The sequence below is a fragment of the Falco peregrinus genome, chromosome 3, assembly GCF_023634155.1.
Source record: "Falco peregrinus isolate bFalPer1 chromosome 3, bFalPer1.pri, whole genome shotgun sequence".
Classification (NCBI taxonomy): Eukaryota; Metazoa; Chordata; class Aves; order Falconiformes; family Falconidae; genus Falco; species Falco peregrinus.
In genome coordinates, this window is record NC_073723.1 from 60547751 (window position 1) to 60569760 (window position 22010).

Sequence of the window (22010 nt, forward strand, 5' to 3'; positions counted from 1 at the left end):
TCGCTGAACTAGTGCTTCCTGTCGTTTGACAAACCTTCACTTTGGGGATAGGATAAGAATTGCTTATTGGATTTGGCTTGACTATCCTGAAATCGATGTGTGCTGTCAGATCCTGAACAGCACACTTCTGCTTGATATATGGAACATAAAATATAGGTTCAGCAGGGCTGCTTAGCTATTGCATTTCTTCAGTGTTATAAACATACACCAGGGCAAAACCGGAGTCACACACAGTTGAATCAGCCTCCTTGTGCCCCATGGAAGTACCCTGCTCCTTGAAAAAGTGTTTCCACAGGAAGCTTTCTACGTGATATCATCATATTTCTCCTTAGTGGCATTCTTTAACCCTGTCTCCTGTGACCAGGAGATTTTATATCTTGAAATAGAGGAGCTGTTTGATAACACTGACCTTTGTAATATACCTTTCCCTTCGTTTTGTTTTTTTTTTTTTCTCTCCTTTTTTGAGGATTTGGATTTCTGTCTGTGTGGCTTTTTTTTTTTTTTTTAATTTCACCTTGAAAACAATTTCAGCTCATTCAGTGAAGCCACTGTAATTTTTGCTCAGCGCTTTAAGGTTCAGGCTCCTCTCCCAGCATTTTCCATCTAGGAAGCCAGGATCTGGGATCCCTCCTGTGTTTAATTTAGTCAGCCTTTCAGATTAGCTCACCACTGCCCATGTGTGAGGGAGCAAATGAAACTGAGCATGAGCTTCATAATTGCTACTTACCTAACAAGACTGGTTTTCAACTGTTCTGTAAGAGCAACAGATCCAGCTCAGTGAAAATATTTTATCTTTGTAAGCTTCTCTACAGACTCTGAGAAAAAGAGCAAACAACCCAGGAAACCTTGAGGGTTAAAGAAGTATCAGCAACATAGGTTTTTTTCTGCTACAAGAATTCCCAGGTGACAGGCAACCTGGGCTTATTGAGCTATTTCTGAGACAGGCAGGCAGCTTGTTGAGTCAGTCCTCATTCAGTATCCTTCAAGAACAAATTAAAAGCAGTGAAGAATATGCTTTGCTTCCTCAGTAGGATATATTCCCCTCCCCCCAGAAAAAAAAAAAAAAACCAACAAAAACCAACCAAACAAAAAAAAACCCCACCAACTGTTTTGAGTAGCTTTGGTTGGAAGAAATTGAGACAACTGCCATTATCACCAAAAAGCAAGGCCACTTCCTCCAGGACAAAAGCCACAGGTATGTGGGTCTCTTCAAACCTGTGAGCTTTTAATAGGCAGGCTCAGAATAATTGCAGAAGATTTGCGCCAGACCACCTGGAAGCAAACTTCAGCTGTTTACCAATAAGGATAAAGCACCTCTGCCTAACCTTTCTTGTTACAGGAATTTCACACAGCTTGATTTAATCTGGGCTGAGATAACAAGCCTCATATAAGAGGTTCTCAGGAGACTTTGTTCAGCTGATTTTCCAAATCAGCTCTGTACTTTTAATATTGTTATAAATGCACATTAATTACTCAGGAACCTTACATGTATTTGGTAAAGCTGGTTGTCACAGCAGTTGTTGCCATGCTACGTGTTGTGTTTTGCGTTTAGCTTTTTGGTATGGTAATATTACAAAATAGCGTACTTGCTGTGGGGAGAAAAGAAATGACCCGCCAAGCCTCTTTCTTCCTAATATGGTGAAATAAAAAGCCTTGGTTTGAGCTCACTGAACTGCTGATGGAGTCAAAGCCCAAGGATTAGTCTGGTGTGGTGCACAAAGATCACAAGGGTCACGGTCAAGATTCACACTGGGAGGGCAGGATGTGTTTAAATTCCCTGACCATGACTGAATGATGGAGGCAGTGATGCTATCAGGGAAAAAGCCCTCTTCTCATCGCAGCACGGGTTTGATTCCAGACCAGCAAAAGCATTCCTTCCTACATTTGCTGGTGTGGAAGCTCCGGGCTGTACCATACAGCAGATGCAGGGACTTATTTTTCAGAAAGGGCTATACTAAACAGGAATATGAATTGCTCAACGCAACGGTAGGCAGCGTGGGGGTCTCGGGCAGAGCCCCAAGCTAAAGGAGAGGCTGGTGAGAGACAGGCTGCATGCCTGACACCAGCGTCTCACTCTGCTTGTACAGTGCCCAGTGAAAAGGGGCCCCAGACCCCGTTAGAGTGCCAGGAAGTTTTGCCTTTTTCCTTATTTGTTTAAAAGGTGATAGTGAACACAAAAGCACGTAGTTTTTCACAGCAGTAAGCAACTGGCTGGTGGGAACTGTTTCCCCTGTCCCCAGCAGCTCCCAGCTGAGGAGATGAGGTTTGTCTGGTTACTTCTCAAGGGTTTTGCTTCCGATGGTTAAAACCTCTGCTTGAGGATGCTCGGTACAGTATCAACTCATGGCATTTAAGTCCTGTGAGACATGATTTTTTTGTTTTCTTCCCCTTGCTGATGCAGGGAAGATCATTCCAGATGCAGGTACATAATTCCAGTAATTACGCTTTATCATTACCCCAGTCATCTGAAGTTTTGCAAACAAAAGCCAACTAAGACACTCGCATATCCCCAGAGGGAGAGCTGCATGGAAAGCACTCAAATAGCTTTAACCACACTTGTGTCACAAATTCTTCTCAGATTTGGTGACTGTGGCTTCTTCTAATTAAAACAATAACAGTTTCAGTGCTTTGTTTAAAAACAAACAATCGTTTGCTGTTTATGAGGAAAAAAAGGATAAAAACACTGAAGATAGCACTTCTTTTCCCAGAGGACGTCTCCACAGCATCAGAGTACATTTTCTTCTGCTGAAATACTGTCACCCATCCAAAAACTTTGCTCCCTAGCAGCTGGGCAGGTTTGGCAGCTGAATCCTTGGTATTACACCTCCCTGTGTTCAAAAGAGAGGCAAAGGCCTGAGCTTTGCCTTTTTAAAGCACTGATAATGTCCACCGCTGGATTGATTGTGCTCCATTGTTTACACCACAGCTCCCCAGCCTGGGGCTCAGAACTGATCCAGAAGGAATGGCCTGGGACCACCCAGCCAAAGTGAGGAGGCTCCAGGAGCCCTGAGGAGGCTCCAGGAGCCCCGAGGAAGCAGCCAGCCCTTTGCTGGTGAGGGAGGATGCAGCAGAGGCAGCCGCACAAAGGGGGAGAAGCATGCCCAGTCAGCTTTATTAAATAATATATTGCTTATACAGCCATTCCAAAAACTTTGACAAGGAGGGAAATACTGAAAAGGAAATATCTTTCTTTTTTTAGTGGAGTAAAAGTGATGCCTGTGGTTTTAAACAAAGGCCTGTTGGCAGGATGATGCCATAAAGAAAAGGAAGAGAAAGGGAAACTGCATTTGAATTAATTCAGATAAGTGAAGGCCAGAAGACCTTATGACAGAATTTTCCATTAATTCCTGTGTCTAGTTCTCTGCAAAAATTATGGTATGTCCTAACTCCTTTGTACAAATATTGTTGTAGTTATTACTGTTTACTGTAACTACTGTAATTACACTTAAAAAGCTGCTTACAATATTGCAGCCATAATAATGTGAAAGAGCAAAGTCAGACAAGACTTTTGTGGTGGGTGTTTTATAAGATTTTGAATGGACTTGTATAACTGTCTTCAGCTGCAAGGATTTACAGTGGGAAAAAACAAGAACAAAGGAGGAAAGAACAAAATTCTTTGTTTTGATTCCATCACTGTATTGAATCGTTAACTTGAAATTTGATTTTTAGTGAATCATAATTTTTTTTGGAACCTGTGTGATCAAAACCTTCTGTTTGGCCTAAAACGTACTATTTCATTTCAAAGACAACTTTTGTTACTATTTCTTTTATTTTAGTTTAATTTAAGAAAATTGATTTTTTTTAAAAGGATTATCAAATAAGAGGTCATTATTCTTCTGAATTAACGTTTTAATTCTTCTCTGAAGCCAAGATGAGTTTGTAAAGTATTCCAGGGTTCTCAAGTCTGATTATTTTTCCCCAAAGTCTGCACTGAAGCATTTCAGCCAGTAAGCAAAACAGGAAGGGATGGAAAGAGAAACTGAGGCACAAAGAAGCTAAAGTACTTTTCCAATGTTTCATTAGACAGATATCAGTGTTAGAAATAGAAATTACATCCCCTAGGTCCCCCTTTAGGGCATAAACCACTAAAGGACATTAAAGAGAGAGATTATTAGATGCAAAACAGATTTCCAGCCATAACTGTTTTGAGCAACAGATACCATGAAGATTGCCAGAACTTTGCCTCCAACATCTTGTTCCCTGCTCCATGGTACAGTCACCAGTGAAGCCCTAGTTGTGTGCTCTGTTTGCAGGGTACAAGTTAACATGAGAGAAAGATATTTTTATTTTCATTGCTATCTCTTTTCAGAAAGTCTCTCCCTCGTTGTCGAAGAATTAACAGGATGCTTTCCAATGAGTCAGCACCTCCTCCTCCATTCAGTCGCTCCAGCTCACAGGCCTCCATGGACAGCACCTCCATGGAGGACTTCTGGTGCGAAGTGGAAAGCATCAAGGAGAGCAGTGAAGATGGATCTGAAGAAGCAACGCTCTTGGAGTTCAAACCTGCTGATGGTGAGTGCACAAATACCTCTCCTTCCTCACACCTTGGCTTTGCCTCACCTGTTTAGTCATGCCCTGATCTCCCATCTTCATGCTACCACCAAGTATGAGCAAAAGTGCTAGGCTGGGTCTATGATCATTGTAGCTCCACTTCCTGAACATCACAGCCAGTGTACGAGATGTCATTGGAAAGACACAATAATTTGGTTTATGCACTGCTGCAGTTAATTTACTTCTGAAGTGAAGTGTTTTGCATTGATTTCATTCAGGAGAACACATATTATGTAATTCAGAAAAGAGAGGCACTAAATGAAAACTTTGCCTCCAGCAATAAATAAACTAAACAAAAACATATAAAAGGACAAAAAAGTTCATTTGGTAGATTGGAATTATCAGTTTTCTGGCTTTTAGTAGGATATATCGCAAAAGTTATGAAAGTCTCGAAGCAGTTTTTAGTTAGATATCATTTGGTACTACCAGAAATTTGATAACTGCCTCTTTCTCTGAGATTGCCCAATTTAGATGTAATTCAAGGAGTCATTAGAGACAGATCTGAATATGTGGATGCCTACATCATTCAGACTCCCTGCTTGTTAAAATTCGTTCATCACTTATACAAATCATGCTGAAGGTATTACTACCTCATTCTGTTACCTTAATGTTTTCCCCTGTCCTTTTTTGTAATGTACTTGGAAAAACATGCAGTAGTCTGCACTAGCTTGTTGTAATGCACCTTTGTGTTAGATGATAACATCTAGAACAGTACTTCTCATTTTTTCCAGTTATGACCCCTCTTACAAATACATTATATTGTGCAACATGAAATACCAGGTGTTACTATAGGATGAAACCGAATTTGAGGTCACGACCCACTGATAACTGCTGCAACTCTTTTGTGGATCATGACCACTAGTCTGGTAACTACTGATCTAGGGATAGATTTTGAAACAATGGTGTGTTCTTTCCATACAATTATTAACATGAGTGACGGTGTATTTTTCTTACCTTGATGTGCAATGAGATATTATTAATTCTGCTACCAGGAAAAAGGAGGGAAAGGAGAAAAAAGTGCTACTTTCTTAAGCAACCAAATACGTAATCATTCCCAATAAATACCCCACACAGAGATATCTAGTTCCAAGCATGTACCATTTCCATGGGGAACACCTCCCACTCACTAGTTCCCAGTAGGGCTCTCCTGGAAGCAAAAGGAGACGACCTCCATTCACCAGAAGTCTCAGTCCACTCTGAGGGTTATAGTCTGACAGCTTAAATCCAAACTGCACTTCTTTGTGCTGGCCTGTGGTCTCAAATAAAAATAGATTGAGTTGTAACATTGAAACTTTGTGTTTATTGTTATGGGAAGGCAGAAAAACAGTCTGCCTCAATCAGTTTGACCTTATTGGGAAAATACATCTGATCATACTCCCTAGCTTGTAGACCCCAGAAAGAGATTGTGAAACCCTTGACATCTCCTTCATGCAATTGTCAGCCTGAATTGGGTGTCCTTGAGTTGTCTGCGCGATCAGGGGAATGTCATATACCTGTGAGTTACCAAGCTGGGTAAGTTAGTAGGACAAGGCAATACAGGAGCCCATCTTCCATGTTCTAGGAAACTTTTTTCAGTTTCATCACTGCTGAGCTGCAGTCCCATGTTATTCTTTGTCCAATTACACCTCATTACATTGCATCGATTTTTTTCCCCTCTGTCCTGAATTAAAAATGAAACTGCAAGGTGAAATGCAATACTTCTCCACACTTCATTTACCTTCATACTATTGTTTTAAACACACATATATTGCATATACCCATACACAACCAAGCAGTGCTTGTCCTAGTTAATAAATTCAGGAATATATTCAGTCTGGAATTATAAATCTTGGAAATAATGGTAACTTCTATTCAGCTCCTTGGTAATACTCCTTGCCAAGAATCAAAACATTGAAAATCGATGTGGAAGTCCTCAGGGCAAAATAAAAACAGATATTCATAACCCTTTTGAGATGTCTTTGAGAGGAAGAGATGCAGAATCCTTAAGAAGGAAGCCAAAAGGTGATAGCAGCCAGGCACCACTGGTACTGTCAAAACCACATGATGTTTTTTTTTCCCAGACCATGTGTGCAAGGAGAAGACATTAACACACTTACTCTGTTGATGTTAATAACTACAGTCAAGAAAGAACAGAAGATTGTAACAAGTGATACAAGGGATGAAAGTGTAAGGGAAGAGGAAGTCATGGGGTATTTAAGATGGGAGTGATGTGCAGAACTGCTTTAAAATTTGGTGTTACAAGGCTGGGATGCTTTGAGTTATTTGAGGCTATATCTGAAATTCAAAGAAAGGCACACCTCTTGGCTAGCAATCTCTATGAGAAAAAGAGAACCCTCTCAATTATCTGTTTGTCTTCTGGTGGAGCAGAATCAAACACAGTATCAAGACCCTGCTGTAGATGTACCTACCACTACAAAAATATTGTTTTGTAAAACAATATGTTTTTCTTTTAGTCCTCATTTAAACCTATGCGTCATAAAATTTTGAGGTTTTTCTAATGCAGAAATTCCTTCTCTGTAATAGTTTTGCTCCTCTGGTTGTTGTCGTTATTTCTTAGTCTATTGTTTGTGAGTGGTTGGAACAGGAAAAGGGCAAAAGCCAGAGAAAACAAGTCACAGGGGTGGCTGGTAAGCAGGCAGAATTTCATGTCTGTTTTATTATTGTTCATAGCATCATGGAAGCCAAGTTTGATTAAAAACTGAATTCTTGGAAAGAATGTGTCAGGAGGACAAAAGCCAAAATTAATATAATTAGGAAACCGAAACATGAATGGATGTGGCTAGAACAGCAACACATGGAAATGAAAAAATACCTTGTTAGAAAGAAGACTGAGGAAGGCAGAAGAACTGTTGGTTCAAACCTTACAAAGAAGGGAAAAGAAAAGCCTGTCATCCTATCGGTGGATACAGAAAGGATCAGAGTAGAGACAAGCTGTTTCATGGGATACAGGGCTGGTCGCGCCCTTGCCTAGCAGAGCAAGGGGTTTAGAAGCAGATATTTTAGTAGAGCTTTGTAAAGAGACAAGGCAGTTAACAATGAAGTCAGTGATGGCACATGTGTAGGAAGCTTTCACTTGTCCCTACAGCCCAGTCCTGTAATTTTCATTTTTGTGTATCTAACTGCCAAAGTGCAACAAACTGGTATCTATCAATCTGCCTGCATTCTGATGTCAAGAAAAGGCAATAACGGGAGAGTGGAAATACCAACCTGCCATTAAGACCAGTGCTGGGACAGGAACAATAAGTGCATTGACTAGTTGTTTTACAGAACATGCTGCACATTAATCCATTTCCTGTTTGACGTGTTTATGTGTAATATCTCTTCTTCAGCCAAAGCTGGAATGCAATTATTGTCTTGTCTCAAGCAGCATATTGCTGAGCTAGGGTTGTTCACAGAACTAAAATGAAGGACCTCAAAATCTCCTGTGTGAAGAGAGACTTTAAAAAACTGTGACTGCTTGCTTTAAAAAGCAGACAAATAAAAAATCAATGATGGCAAAATTTAAAATTGCTAAATAATTTGGAGAAGGTAGTTTGGGAGCTTCTCCTTGTTTTACAGTGACAGGGGATATTGATTTAATGTAACAGGCAGCAAGATGAAACCCTCCATTGGCTTTGCATGGCAAGATTTGGGGGTGGGGGGGTGGGGGGTGGGGGGGCTGCAGGTGTGGCTCTCTGAGAAGATGCCGTAATCTTCCCACATATCAGGTAGATCCAGGAACAAAAATGCTTTTTCACACAGTGTGTAATCTTTCTATGGAGCCAGCTGTGCTGTTGAACCAGTTGAGAAACAGGTATTGAATAGGATTTAAGAAGAAATTAGTCACTAATCAAGATATCAAGAAATGCTAGGATGCAGGGTGCTAGCCAATCTTTAATTATCAGAAATCAGGATGTACCTAGCATGCAAGGATAGCTATTTCTTCATCTTCCACCTCTACCTGAACGCTCTGATACCTACCCCTACCTGACCCTTGCTCTTTAGTGAACAGCTCTAGCTCTTAATCATCTTTTCAAAACAGGCAATTGGACTAGGTGGACATCACACTTCTCTCAGTGTGGCATCTACACTAGGTGTCTGATTACCGGCTGACTCTCTGGCATCTCAGATCTCATCCTTAGTGTGCAAATACATTATTGTGTTGCATACACTGCTTCAGCATTTTTGCTTACTCTAATTGGAATACCAATTAAATTTCCACCTGCGAAATAGCCTCATATGGTAGAACATGGTAAAAATGGTAACTGAGGGGATTTATGCTCTTGAATGAGGCATTAGTTTTTAGCTACCTTGCTGTGTCAGGCTAGTTATTCTACTGCCTTCTTCACACAAGTATGTTGATGCACAGGTTAAAAATGTCTCTTCAGTTCTTCTAAGCCCCACCTGTGAAGACACCACCAAACCAAAAGTTAACAGTATGTTGACAAAACTAAATTAACTTACCGTTGTGGCTTAAGATTGGAAGTAGAGGCTTCCCAAGGTAAAGGCTAAGGCAGTGGTCCATCATGCTACCTCCCTTCCTTTGGTCCCTTCTCCCTCCCTTGACAGGCCTGGTAACATTCTCTTCCTCCACAGAAGGGGAGCTGGAGGCAGAATGGCTGCAAGATGTAGGTTTATCTACATTGATCTCGGGAGCTGAGGAGGAGGATGGCCAAGCCCTGCTGTCCACTCTGACCCGAACTCAAGCTGCCGCCGTACAGAAGAGGTACAACACCTACACTCAGACCCTAAGGAAGAAGAACAAGCACACAGTCCGGGATGTGCGAGACATCTTTGGCACCAATGAGTCTTCTGTAAGTAGCTAATACATCCTAGGGAATGCTTTTGAGCTTAATTTTCATGCATTTCACAAGTAGGTTGTCAAAGCTTCTACCAGACAGGAACCCTTTTCTGCTGACAATGTACAGACAGACAGTAGCAGTTCCTGACATTAAGTCCAGACTTTTGATGCTGTATTTATTACATTTTGAGAGGTAAGGAAGAAACCATATGAAATAGATCGTGTACACTTTTGCAACTAACCTGTAACATAATGTTGTATCTGTTGCCAGCCTTTCTCCTGCAATCTCCTATCAAGACTAACATTTACTCCTTTATTTTTTGGAAACTGGTGAGTTACTCTTGGCAGCTATTCAAATTTTTGCTGGCTTCTGGGGACACTTGCTATTTACTCAGCAGTCTCAGTGGTGAAGTAAAACTTCTGTAATGAAGCAACTGGGGTTCAAATATGCATAAGCAATTAAACACCTGCCAGCATGATTGCAACTGGTACACTGGCAGCTACATTTCACTTTGAAGCAAATGAGAATCTAGTAACTGTTCATTCACTTCATGGCTTCAGAAAACAGCATTACATCTGCTGGTTTCATCCACTTTTCCATTAATGCACCAGTTCCTATCCTTACGTGTTTTGACTGGTGAATGCAGTCAAGTGTGTGAGTTCAGTCCAATGCTCAAAGCAACATGCATGACTTCACATATGTCACTCATGGTATCTTAAATAGGAGTCACCAATAAGCTCACAAGCTCATCTTTGCAATTAATATTAAAGTTCTTGCCATTATAAAACTCCAAGAAGCTCTTTTTCATTATGCAATTGCTTTGTCCTTTTCTATTTGTCCTGCCTTCTCTTCAAGCCTTGGTGTCCTGGATAAATTTAAAACTTAAAACTAGGAAACAAGATTGTGGCTGCATAGTTATATTAAAATTACAAAGATGTAGTGGTTTGGGAGTTAACTTGCTTGTCTCCAGTTTAAGTATCTGGCCTCTTTTGAACTTCTTGCACATATCCCACAAATATATCCAGAAGCATTCAGTAGTTTCCTGGGGGCAGAGTTCCTTGCATGAGAAATCATTGTGCATGTTTGCATGAACATTAAAAAGCTGATGTCACTTCTTATTAGATTAGCACAATTCTCCTGATTCAAGTGTTTGCAAACCTTAAGGTATTTAAACTTTTTTTAAACCATAATAAAGCTAAAATCTCCTAATAAATTTCAATCAGCCAAATAAATGTTGTACCCATTTTGTTGGATGAGCACATTATTGATCTGGTTTTGACCTGCTTATTTTTCATCTCAGTTTCTCACTTGCTAAAGGAATCAGGAGCTTCAGAGCCATTGCCCTTCAAATCAGTTTTACCTGCTCTGAAATTCAACACACTTAGTAGTTCTGCATTGTGAAAGTCTGGGAAATAAGACTGAATACTAATTCTTCTTCCCACAAAAAAATGTGCGGTTCTGCAGGATGCTTACCTACATGTTAAACACAGATACCCAAATACAGCAGCAGAGCGCACCATCACCTCCCTCCAATGGACCAAAGAATAGATTGTATTTCTAAAGGCCTGCAAGGTTCCCAACACCCTTTTGGCATTCCCATTGACCATTGCTCCTATCTCTGCTGCTTATTATGGGATTTAGAAACTTTGTCCTAATTAATCAGCTCCTCAGGGATAAACACACTGCAGGGGGTCTTGTGCCCTGGCCTGAGGGTTTCCCTAGCAGTCCTTTGTAAGAGGTATCAGCTGAAGCAGTCCCTCATGCTCTGCTGCCTCTTTGGGCATGACTCTACAGCTGTCAGTGAATCTTTGTAATGAATGAGTTTGAGAAAGTGATCCACATTAAAAACAACCCAGCCAAAAAGAAGAGCAACAGGGGACTGGGAGGGATAAATCTTGTCAGCACAGCTGCTGAAAAGAGGCTGGTAAAGACTCCTTGAAATGACGTGCAGGAGTTTTTCTTTCCTATGCTCCTTTTCAGTTGGGAAGGGAAGAACTAAACATGTTGCACATAGCAAAACAGCTCTAATTGTTTTACATAACTCTGTAATCCTCCCCATTAGGAGAATGGATTTACACCTTCTTCCCCACCCAAGCATGGCAGGAGCCTGGAGGGGTGGGTCACAGGATGGATGAGTCTCTTCTCTGGCTAATGATGAGAGAAAAGGTGATTAGCTCACTAGGGTCACCTGAGATGAGATTTAGGGAACCACTGAAGGGGCATAAATAGTTGTCATCCAGAGTGGGGAAAAAGGGAAAGGAAGCACAGATTTGCTCTATTTTCTTCTTTCTGTTCTGGGGAAAAAAAACACCCTAAAAACAAACAAAAAAAAACAAACCACCACCCACAAACAAAAACCCAACAACAAAAAAAAGCCTGCCTGCTAGATTTTTTGTTATTACTTCCTGGTGTCTGTCTTTATGGGTCAACACAGAGAAAGGGTGCTTTTTCTTCATCCTGCCTTGAGATCCATCCCCTTAAGGCAGGATTGTTCCTTCAACCACACAAGTGGACTGAAATGAAATTAAGCCATATTTCATAGAATCATTTAGGTTAGAAAAGACCTTTGAGATCATCAAGTCCAACTGTTAACCCAGGACTGCCAAGTCCACCACAAAACCATGTCCCTCAGCACTGCAGCTGTGTGTTTTTTTAAACACTTCCAGGGATGGTGATTCCACTGCTTCCCTGGGCAGCCTGTTCCAATGCTTGACAACCCTTTCAGTGCAGAAATTTTTCTTAATATCCAATCTAAACCTCCCCTGGCATAACTGCAGGCCACTCCCTCTTGTTCTGTCTCTTGCTATCTGGGAGAAGAGACTGACCCCCACCTGCCTACATCCTCCTTTCAAGTAGTTGTAGAGAACAATAAGGTTCCCCCCAAGTCTCCTCCTCTCCAGACTAAACAACCCCATTTCCTTCAGCTGCTACTCATAAGACTTGTGCTCCACACCCTTCACTAGCCCCGTTGCCCTTCTCTGGACATACTCCAGCATCTCTGTGTCTTTCTTATAGTGAGGGGCCCAAAACTGCACACTGTGTTCAAGGTGCGGCCTCACCAGTGCCCCAGTACAGGGGGACAGTCACTTCCCTTGTCCTGCTGGCCACACTATTTCTGATACAAGCCAGGATGCTGTTGGCCTTCTTGGGCCCCTGGGCACACTGCTGGCTCATGTCCAGCTGGCCGTTGACCAGCACCCCCAGGCCCTTTCCCACCAGGCACTTCCCAGCCGCTCTGCCCCAGCCTGTAGCGCTGCGTGGGGCTGGTGTGACCCAAGGGCAGGGCCCGGCACTGGGCCTGGCTGCACCTCATACAACTGGCCTCGGCCCATCGGTCCAGCCTGTCCAGGTCCCTCTGCAGAGCCTGCCTGCCCTCCGGCAGATCAACACTCCCCCTAATCTTGGTGTCACCTGCAAACTTACTGAGATTGCTCTTGACCTCTCATCCAGATCATTGATAAAGATATTAAACAGAACTGTCCCCAATATTGAGCCCTGGGGAACACCACTTGTGACCAGCTAACGGCTAGATGAAACTTCATTCACCACCACTCTTTGGGCTCAGCTGTCCATCTAGCATTTACCCAGAAAAGAGTACACCCGTTCAAGGCATGAGCAAGCAGTTTTCCCAGGAGGATGTTGTGGGAGATGGTGTCAGAGGCTTTACTAAGGTCCAGGTAGACACATCCACAGCCTTTCCCTCATCCACTAGGTGGGTCATCTTGTCGGAGAACAAGATCAGGTTAGCCAGGCAGGACCTGCCTCTCATAACCCCATGCTGGCTGGGCCTGATCCCCAGGATGTCCTGCATGTGCTGCATGATGGCACAGAGGATGCCCTGCTCCATAACCTTCCCTGGCACCGAGGACAGGCTGACAGGCCTGTGCTTTCCTGGATCCTCCTTCGTGCCCTTCTTGTAGATGAACATCACTCTTGGCTATCCTCCAGTTTTCTGGGACCTCCCCGGTTAGCCAGGACTGTTGATAAATGATGGAGAGTGGCTTGGTGAGCTCTTCTGTCAGTTCCCTCAGTACCCTGGGGTGGATCCCATGTGGCCCCATAGACTTGTGTGTGTCTAAGTGGAGCAGCAGGTCAGTAACTGTTTCCCCGTGGGCTGTGGGGACTGCATTCTGCTCCTCGTCCCCATCTTCCATCTCAAGGGGCTGAGTAGCCAGAGAGGAGTTGGTCTTAGTGTTAAAGACTGAGGCAAAGAAGAAATTAAGTACCTCAGCCCTTTCCTCACCCTTTGTGGCAATGTTCCCTGCTGCGTCCAATAAAGGATGAAGATTATCCTTGGCCCTCCTTTTGTTTCTAATGTATTTGTAAAACCATGTTTTGTTATCTTTTATGGCAGTGGCCAACCTGAGTTCCTGCTGGGCTTTCATCTCTAATCTTCGCCCTGTCTAACCTCGTGACATCCTTACAGTCCTCCAGAGTTACCTACACCTTCTTCCAAAGGTGGTAAACTCTCCTTTTTTCCCTGAGTTCCAGCCAAGGCTCTGTTCAGCCAGGCCGTTCTCCTCCCCTGCCGGCTCGTCTTTTGGCATATGGGGATGGCTTGCTCCTGCGCCTTAAAGACTACCTTCTTGAATAAATTCATAGACCCCTTGGCCCTTCAGAACTATCTCCCAAGGGTCTCTGTCAGTCAGGCTCTTAAATAGTGCAAAGCTGGCCTCTGCAAGTCCAAGGTAGTGATTCTGCTGACCCCCCTCCTTTACTTCTCTGAGAATCAAAAACTATCATCTCAGATCACTATGTCCAAGACGTCCTCTGACCACCACATCACCCACGAGTCCTGTTTGTAAACAGCAGGTCCAGTGGGGCATCTCCCCTGGTGGGTTCACTGACCAGCTGTCTCAGGAAGTGATTGTCCACATACTCCAGGAACCTCCTAGACTGTTTCTTGTCCATTGAATGCATTTCCAGCAGACACCCAGTAGGTTGAAGCTCCCCATGAGGACAAGGGCTAGTGATCTGGAGAGCTCTCCCAGTTGCTTGTAGAATGTTTCATCTATCTCTTCATCCTGGTTGGGTGGTCTGCAAAAAACTCCCACCAGGATGTCCGCCTTGTTGGCCCTGCCTCTGATTCTTGCCCATAAACACTCAGCCCTATTGCCACCATTATTCACCTCTAGGCAGTCAACGCTCCCTGACATACAGACTTACTCCATCATCTCTCCTTCCTTGTCTATCCCTCCTGGAGAGTTTGTAGCCATCCATTGCAGCTCTCCAGTCTTGTGAGTTATCCCACGATGTTTCCATGATGACGATTATATCATAGTCTCCTTGCTGCAATTTCCTTTTTTTGTTTGGTGGTGTTTGGGGTTTTTTATCTCGAAAAGACCACTGTGGAAAGGTGCCATGATACCTGCAGGCAAAAGGCAGCACCTGCACTACCTCATTCATCCAGGAGTGACGCCTTGGCAGAACAGCATGCTGCAGCTGAGGTGCTTCTGCTCTGCTTCAGACAGACCTACACACAGCCGGTTCGACAAAGAGTCACGCTACTGAGATTTAAATTGGATGGTTTATTAACCACAGTGGCCTGGTTTTCCTTACAGCTGGTACCCCACTGGTTCCATCAGAAGCTATTGGCTCTGCTAGTACTTGAAGCCCAGAAAAATCAACAGCAGAATACAAATGGAGGGAAAAGTTGATTTTGTTATTGGAGGGAGGAAATGAAGCATTGTGCTCGCTAACAGCCCAACCCTGTACATTGCGATCAGCTACCACTCCTCAAGAGTTTTAGAAACTTTTTACTTGAGAAATGCATAAGAAAATCATGTCCTAATTAAAGAAGAATCACTAACACAGAGCTATGTGCATGAAAAGGCATTTGTGATGACAGCGCTTGGAAATATTAATATATCCAAACCATGGGCAACTTGTGTCCTGACTAGAACTACAAGGCTATCTTCTTTTCCCTTTATTTCCCTTACTTGCAGGGCTGACAGTAGAATTTAGTCACTTTGATACTCGAATGATTTGTTTTTACACCATCTACAATGATGGTAACTACTAAAGAACTATCTACCTACCTTATCTCCACATTTTCCTTGCTCTTCTGGTTTGCTCTTCCCATTGGAAATTCCTGTGTACATTGAGACAGTAAATACTGGGCTCATTTTCAGTATCAGATAATGAGAACTGTCTAATGAATCACTTTCAGTCAGAAATCAGGATATGAGAAGTCTTGTCTAAGCTGGAGCCCCAGCCAAATGAATAAAGCTGTCCCGATTTAGTTAAGGACACAATTTGACTATTGACCTTTTACATTCATTAAAAGCATGAGCTTTCAAAGTTTTTTAATCTTTTTTGCTAGAGAAATAATCTGGATCTTTAAAATTCAAGCATTGAAATGGTTTTATTCCCAGTCTTCCCTTGCTTTTGATCATATTATCATAAGATTAAAAAAAAGGGGGAGGGGGGAGCATTGGTCCTGTTTGGAAGAGATTTTCATAAAAGATACATAGGCTTTGCCTCTTTATACACTCTCACTGTGGAGGCTAGGAAATGAGACCAAGAATATGACATTTTTAGCTATCCCTGATATTACACACAGTTCACATTATTCAATTGCCACAAGCTAGAGCAGCCCACAGGTTGTTGTGAGCACTGCTGAGTATGAAGAAGAGTTGTGCTGTCAGGTCCCCTCTGCCAGCTCCACCGTGCTTAACAGACCCTGCTTACCACAGCCACTTCACTATTGATTTCACCTGTGTAACAAGGCTGGAAGGTTGTTTTTTTCCTTAATAAGCTTGACTCAATGTAAACCTATTCTGAATACTTCAAGGGGTCAGTGAAAGTAGATGAGCCAGTTGCTAATATTTACCATTAATTTCTCCATCTGGATCTTAAGCGGCAGAAAAACTACTTTTATGTTTCATTTTCCCAAATTGCCCAGGCAAGTATAACCATCCCCTCCACGTCCATGCTCCCACCTGAAATTCATAATGCTTTTTTATCTCCTAAAACCTTTTGTGTAAATGTTAAGGGATTTTGTCATAAAAGCATCCTACAGCTCTTCTTTTAAGAAAATCAATGGTCCTTATAGTCTTCTGGCAAAGGAAGACCATGTGACTCAAATCCCATTTGCTATCAAGTTTGTGGGCTGTTGAAGGGACTGTCTCAGGAGAGATTTTATTCATGTTGCATTTGACTGTTACCCAAATACCTCAGAGGATAAGACTGAATAAAACAACTGCAACATTATTTCAGGCTTCCAGTTGTAAGAGCTGCCTGTCTTTTAAACATCTGACATTTTTTAGCAGCCTGAATGTTGCTCCTGTGCATTGGCTGCAAATGGGGAAGGCAAAATTTCTGCCCTGAGGCATTGCTGCTTGTTGATAAACAACTGATTTAGCAATTTAAAGAGCTGCTACTGGGGGCTCATGGGGTCCTTAGCTGCTGGTTCAGCTGAAAATCTGGAGCTGCTCCATCAGGATGGGGTGAGGGGCATAGGGGGCCATCAGGTTTGAGAAAGGGGTGGCTCCGGAAGGATAGCAGAAAAAATACAAGAATGGCTTGGGACGCTGTAGTTATTTTCACTGAGTACCCTTCATAGCATTTTTACAATTCCTGACTTTTCTCTTTTTTAACCCAAGAACATGCAGATGAGCTGCTACTGCTCCATGTACAGACAAACACTCATATTTGTCTTTATCAGTCCCAAAACTGTTGAGAACAAGGGCAAAACTCTGCTGCTGAAACAAGGTGACAGTGCTTGAAAGTCATCCCCTGGCCTTTTGAGCGCCTACTCTGCTGTGCCACACACACTTTCACACAGTGCATGCAGAATGATTTCTGGAGTGAAAATAAATTAAGTTGTTTTTTCCCTAACACTGTTCTTGCAGTTCACTGATAAGGTGTTAGTATATAATCTATGGGAGGGTATCCGTCCATTAATAATTTGCTGGTGCCCAAATCCAGAAAGGCAGTGAATAGCCTGATTTCTGACAGGTGTTTGGGACAGTGGATATTGAGAGTCCTCAAAAAGATTTGTGGCCAAAATGATTAAAAGCAGGATGGATTACAATTTGACGAGGACCTTTCACTTAGTACAATTATGTACAGCAATTTACTTAGCCAATTTCCGTCATTATACAGGACAGGACTCATTAACTACAGCAAGCTGCAGTATTACTGACCTCAACATGATCCAATTCTGTGCAGCCTGGGGAATATTAATGCTCAGCCTTGGCTATGAAAAATGTACTCTGGTGAATTACAACAGGTTGTTTAAACTTGGCAAAAAAGTGTAAGCTGAGAATGATACGCTGTTGCTTGAACTGTAGCAGTTTCTGTCCATAGCCGTTTACCTTCACTGCAGTCTGATCATTTTTCCTTGCCTATCAGCCCACATTTGAGACAGTTCCAGTGTCACCAGTTCCTTCTAATGGTATCCAGCTTCCTGGGCAGAAGGCAGTTTGGAAATCAGTTAGCTGTGAGTATGCCAACATGTAACCAGTGTTCCCTTCCTCCTAGGAAAATGATAGACAGAAAGATCCTTTTGTGGTTCAGAGGTTAGCCCCCTCTTTCATGTTGGGGCCATGGTGCATATATTTCCTTAAAATCACCGTCAGCTTATTGTCATGCAGGAACCAAAGTTTCCCGTTCAAGACCGGTGTTGTACAGACACAGATTGCTGCCCTTGAGACATCAGTGTCTAAAAAATACTGATCATTGCAAGGCTGGTAATGTAAAAGTAACCTGTAAACAATATTGCGCAGAATTTGTCCAAAATGTATCAGCAGTGTATTTTCTTGTTGCAAATCATGACAAGAAATATGCATATTTCCTTCAATTTTCTGCTCCAGTACTGCAGAAACTGTAATATTAGAAATGTATAAGCTTTCCGGGCTCTGCCCTATTATTTTCATCTACTAATGGTGTTATTTTGGACATCCCTTAAACACTTTGCCCAGACAGTGACTGACAGCACTAATAAAAATGATAGCTCTGCTCTACTTACTGTCTGGATAACTGTCAGCAGCCTTCCACAGAAATGTCCATCTTCTCTTTTGAAAGGTCTTCCCATCACCATTGTTCGGGGTTTAACTAAAGGGATATTAATGCCCGACTTTCTAAACTAGTCCCTTACATGTTTATCTTTGGATATAGTGCCACAGACATTTTCCTTGGTTGCAAAAGCTGCTCTGCTGATACCTCTGCTCCACAAGCAGCTGTACTAGAACAGATGGGGAACCAAATGGCCAGGGGGGTACAGTGTGTGGTCCCAGGTCCCAGGGTGAAATGTGAGATGGAAAATATCTTAAGTGGCTTAGCCATTAGGTAACATATAAGGCCACAGTTCAGAAGCCATAAACCACTTAATAACACACTTAGCTTTTTCATACCAGACTTGCAAATCGAAGGGCATTGCAAAAAATGTTTGAAGTCCCTGTATCTGTAAATACAATGATTCAAAAATCACGGGACATGCACATGTTTATAAGACATGTAATTCTTTTTAATTCACTTTCTGATTTCCATGGCTTTTGAATACACTTGGGTCATGTTAGTAAATTCTTCTCTGCAGTCCTGGGGGCTGAAATTTTATTTCACTTCCAGTGAAAATTGTGATTCTGTTCCAAATGTTTGAGTCTAGGAGCTGGGCCTTAAGGGAAACCTAAAAATTGTCCTGAGATGTGACAGATCACTCACGAAAGTTGGCAACACTGGAACTTATGCTTGTTAACATGCTTTGGACTCCATGACAATAGGGTGTTTCTGTACTTGATTTTACTGATTTCAAAAATTTTCCTCTGGCATCCACTAATTTCAGGAGATGACTATATTTTAGAGTAGAGCAATAAGTTATTTTGCAATATCTACCAGAAATTCCAGTAGATATGGCATTTTTTAAACTGAAAGATTGTACATCACATCCTGTTTCAGCGCTACACACCTAAACTAGCCACTGTGAGAAATATATGTATGTGAGCATATAAAATACATGCACAATGTCTAATGATTGTAAATAAGTCAATAGTGACCTGAGAAACTGTGTCAACAGGGTTTTTCTGTCAGGAACTTTTAGTTTTAATTGTTCATTAGACAAGTGCTACCACAGTTTGCTGGCCTGGGTAGACAAGGACAGAGTGCAAAAACTTGGTAATTCCTGATAAACAGGAAGTTCCAGCTTGACTATCTTTCTCACGAAAAGCAACAAGTTAAATAATCTAAAATGAAAATAGGCAGTTTATTTCTAAGAGGTTATTTCCTCCAGACAAAACAGGAACATGCTGTGGTTTACATTGAAATTCTTCTTTGAAGCACTTCCTTTATTACTTTCTCAAGATTTTTATCATCTTGGTTCAATTTTTTGATGTCTCTGTATTAAATGCAAGTATACATTCAACATTCATATACAATTTCCCTTATTTTCAGCTAATAGCTGTCTAGACTGCGGACTAGATAAAGGCAGCCCACCTGTAACAGAAGAGCTCTCCTATGAGGTCTCTTTCTCAGAATCCATTACAGTCCTTCCAAAAACCCAAGAATGGCCGAAAAACCAGAGGTTCAAAAAGGAAGACTCTGCTTTGCCTGTAAGTTTGTTGTCGACATATTTCCTCAGTTGTTTTTCTTTAATGCAATAATTTCCTTCTTTATATCCTCAGCACATTGGAGTCTGCTAGGACACGTTCGCTGTCCTTTGCTACGTGTGCTTTACAGAGACGCCCGCTGTGCCCACCTACTGTTTGTGACTGATTCCCAGGGAGGCACCAAAGTTAATCTGGATATCCAAGCCTGGCTTTCACTCGTACCCATCACAGATGAATGTGTATAACTCAGTCCACAAATATTGCATCATCCACACATTTTTCACATTGAAATAAAGACCAGTAACTGGCACTAAAACTAGCAATCATTTTCATTACTGGTCTGCTTTCCTACTTTGTTCCCCACAGATTATCTGCCTTTGTTAACACGCGGATTTAAAATTGCTTCACAGATGAAGGGAGGAAAGCGGGCCTTAGTCCTGCAGCAGTACTGATTGCCTCCAATCAGTATTCAGTACAATTATACTGTAGGAGATACTACATGAATGGTTAAAGGAAAGTTTATCGTATCATATCACCCAACCTGACATACACTAATCAGTTGTGTCATTATCTGGAATTATTTCTTCAAGTCAAGGAAATCAGTTTTCTGTTTCCATCAGCCCTCACAACATCCATTACTGAAAACTGGAGTATTAGGTTTGCGCTTCAGATACCCCCTTTTTAGTGAAATGTATGAAATAAATTATGTAATTTTTTGTAAATTATTTGGAAGCATTTCCTGAATGTTATGATGTCCTGAAGTCCTGAACTAATCTGAAATTGTTACTATCCACACAGACATTGAATTCTCTGAGAATTATCCATTTGTCCATCTCAGGCACCACCAAGGAAGAAGAACCTGAGATGCAGAAGTAAGCTTCCATGTTGAAAGGAGGGATAAGATACCAAGTAGATTACAACTGATGTGAAATCCCTGTGCTTTAGTGTGTCTGGTTGTGTGGTGGGGATAACTTGGTGTCCTGTGGAAAGTAAGGATATGTCTGCATTCATCATGATTTTGGCAAACTGAAGGTTCATCCTTGCTCCTTGTAATAGCAAACCTAAGACCCCAGCCTTCAATACACAGATACAGACACGCACACGCAGACACACACAGACACACAAACACACAAATTGTTCTCTGCAACAGCTTGGACAATTTCCAATTGATAGAGCAGGAAAACTGGTGACAAACAGGAAAGAGAAGATGCCACATTGAATATCATGAACCTCTGGATGCATAATTGTTTAGTATTAAAAAGGCCAACACTGTGCTGGAGATGAAGTACTCTGCATGCAGGACATCATTCTGTGTGCTCAGAAGAATACACGAGGAATATGCCAGGTCATCACAGACAGTTTCTGAATAGAGTCAACAATTATAGCTGTTGACATTGGCATTACTCTTACTTCATATGCTGCCACTCGTGGTATTTATATTTTTCCCATAGTGGCTCAGACTGTAATGGGCCCCAGCAAAAAAATCAATTTTTGCTCTGTCACACAGAGAGACGAACCACCTACACTCTGAAGAACTGTCCCTCCTTTCCCAAGGTGTGCCAACAGGCCAGACTGAAGTCTACACAACATCATACTTTCGCCAGGGCAGGTCTGACACATTAATCAACTTCACTGACTGCATATATTGAGCTGCATGGAGAGAGAATACATATCACAAAATAGCATGTCCCCTGCAGCTCCCAGAAGAGCCAACTCAACATCGCTGCCTGCATAGGGTTACATGCAGTTTCCCCAGTGTAGGACCATGATCAATGTGATTTATTGATGACACTACAGAATAAGAGTAAGCATTTCAGGCCCATTTTAGTACACTGTATAGTTTCACATAGAAGCAACATATCACATAATATCAGATATGATCCTTAGCCAAATGCTAGTAAACTCATTTCAGGATAACACAGCCTCCTTCAGTGCTGGCTATTGTGTTTGTAAGAAAAATCACTGAAAAATTGTGACCACAACAGAAGAGAAAGGCCCAGACCAAAACCTCGTGTTAACACTGCATCACATCATTAGTGACCCTAGGAGTCAACCAGCCAGCATGGAAAGTCACTGCAGCTACCCTTCATAATTGATTTTGAAGTGTTTGTCATTTTTTCTTGGCAAATATTTT

General features: G+C 42.0%; 1 protein-coding gene across 2 annotated transcripts in view; it reads left to right on the top strand.

Annotated features, from left to right (window-relative positions):
- Positions 1-22010, top strand: part of ARHGAP28 (Rho GTPase activating protein 28) — an 80257-nt gene that overhangs the window by 37191 nt on the left and 21056 nt on the right. For both annotated transcript variants that reach the window (XM_005236492.3, XM_027785327.2), the window contains exons 2-5: positions 4310-4512; positions 9127-9344; positions 17688-17775; positions 19722-19879. In XM_005236492.3, the coding sequence (XP_005236549.1) occupies positions 4310-4512; positions 9127-9344; positions 17688-17775; positions 19722-19879 (667 nt within the window). The remainder of the gene's footprint in view (positions 1-4309; positions 4513-9126; positions 9345-17687; positions 17776-19721; positions 19880-22010) is intronic.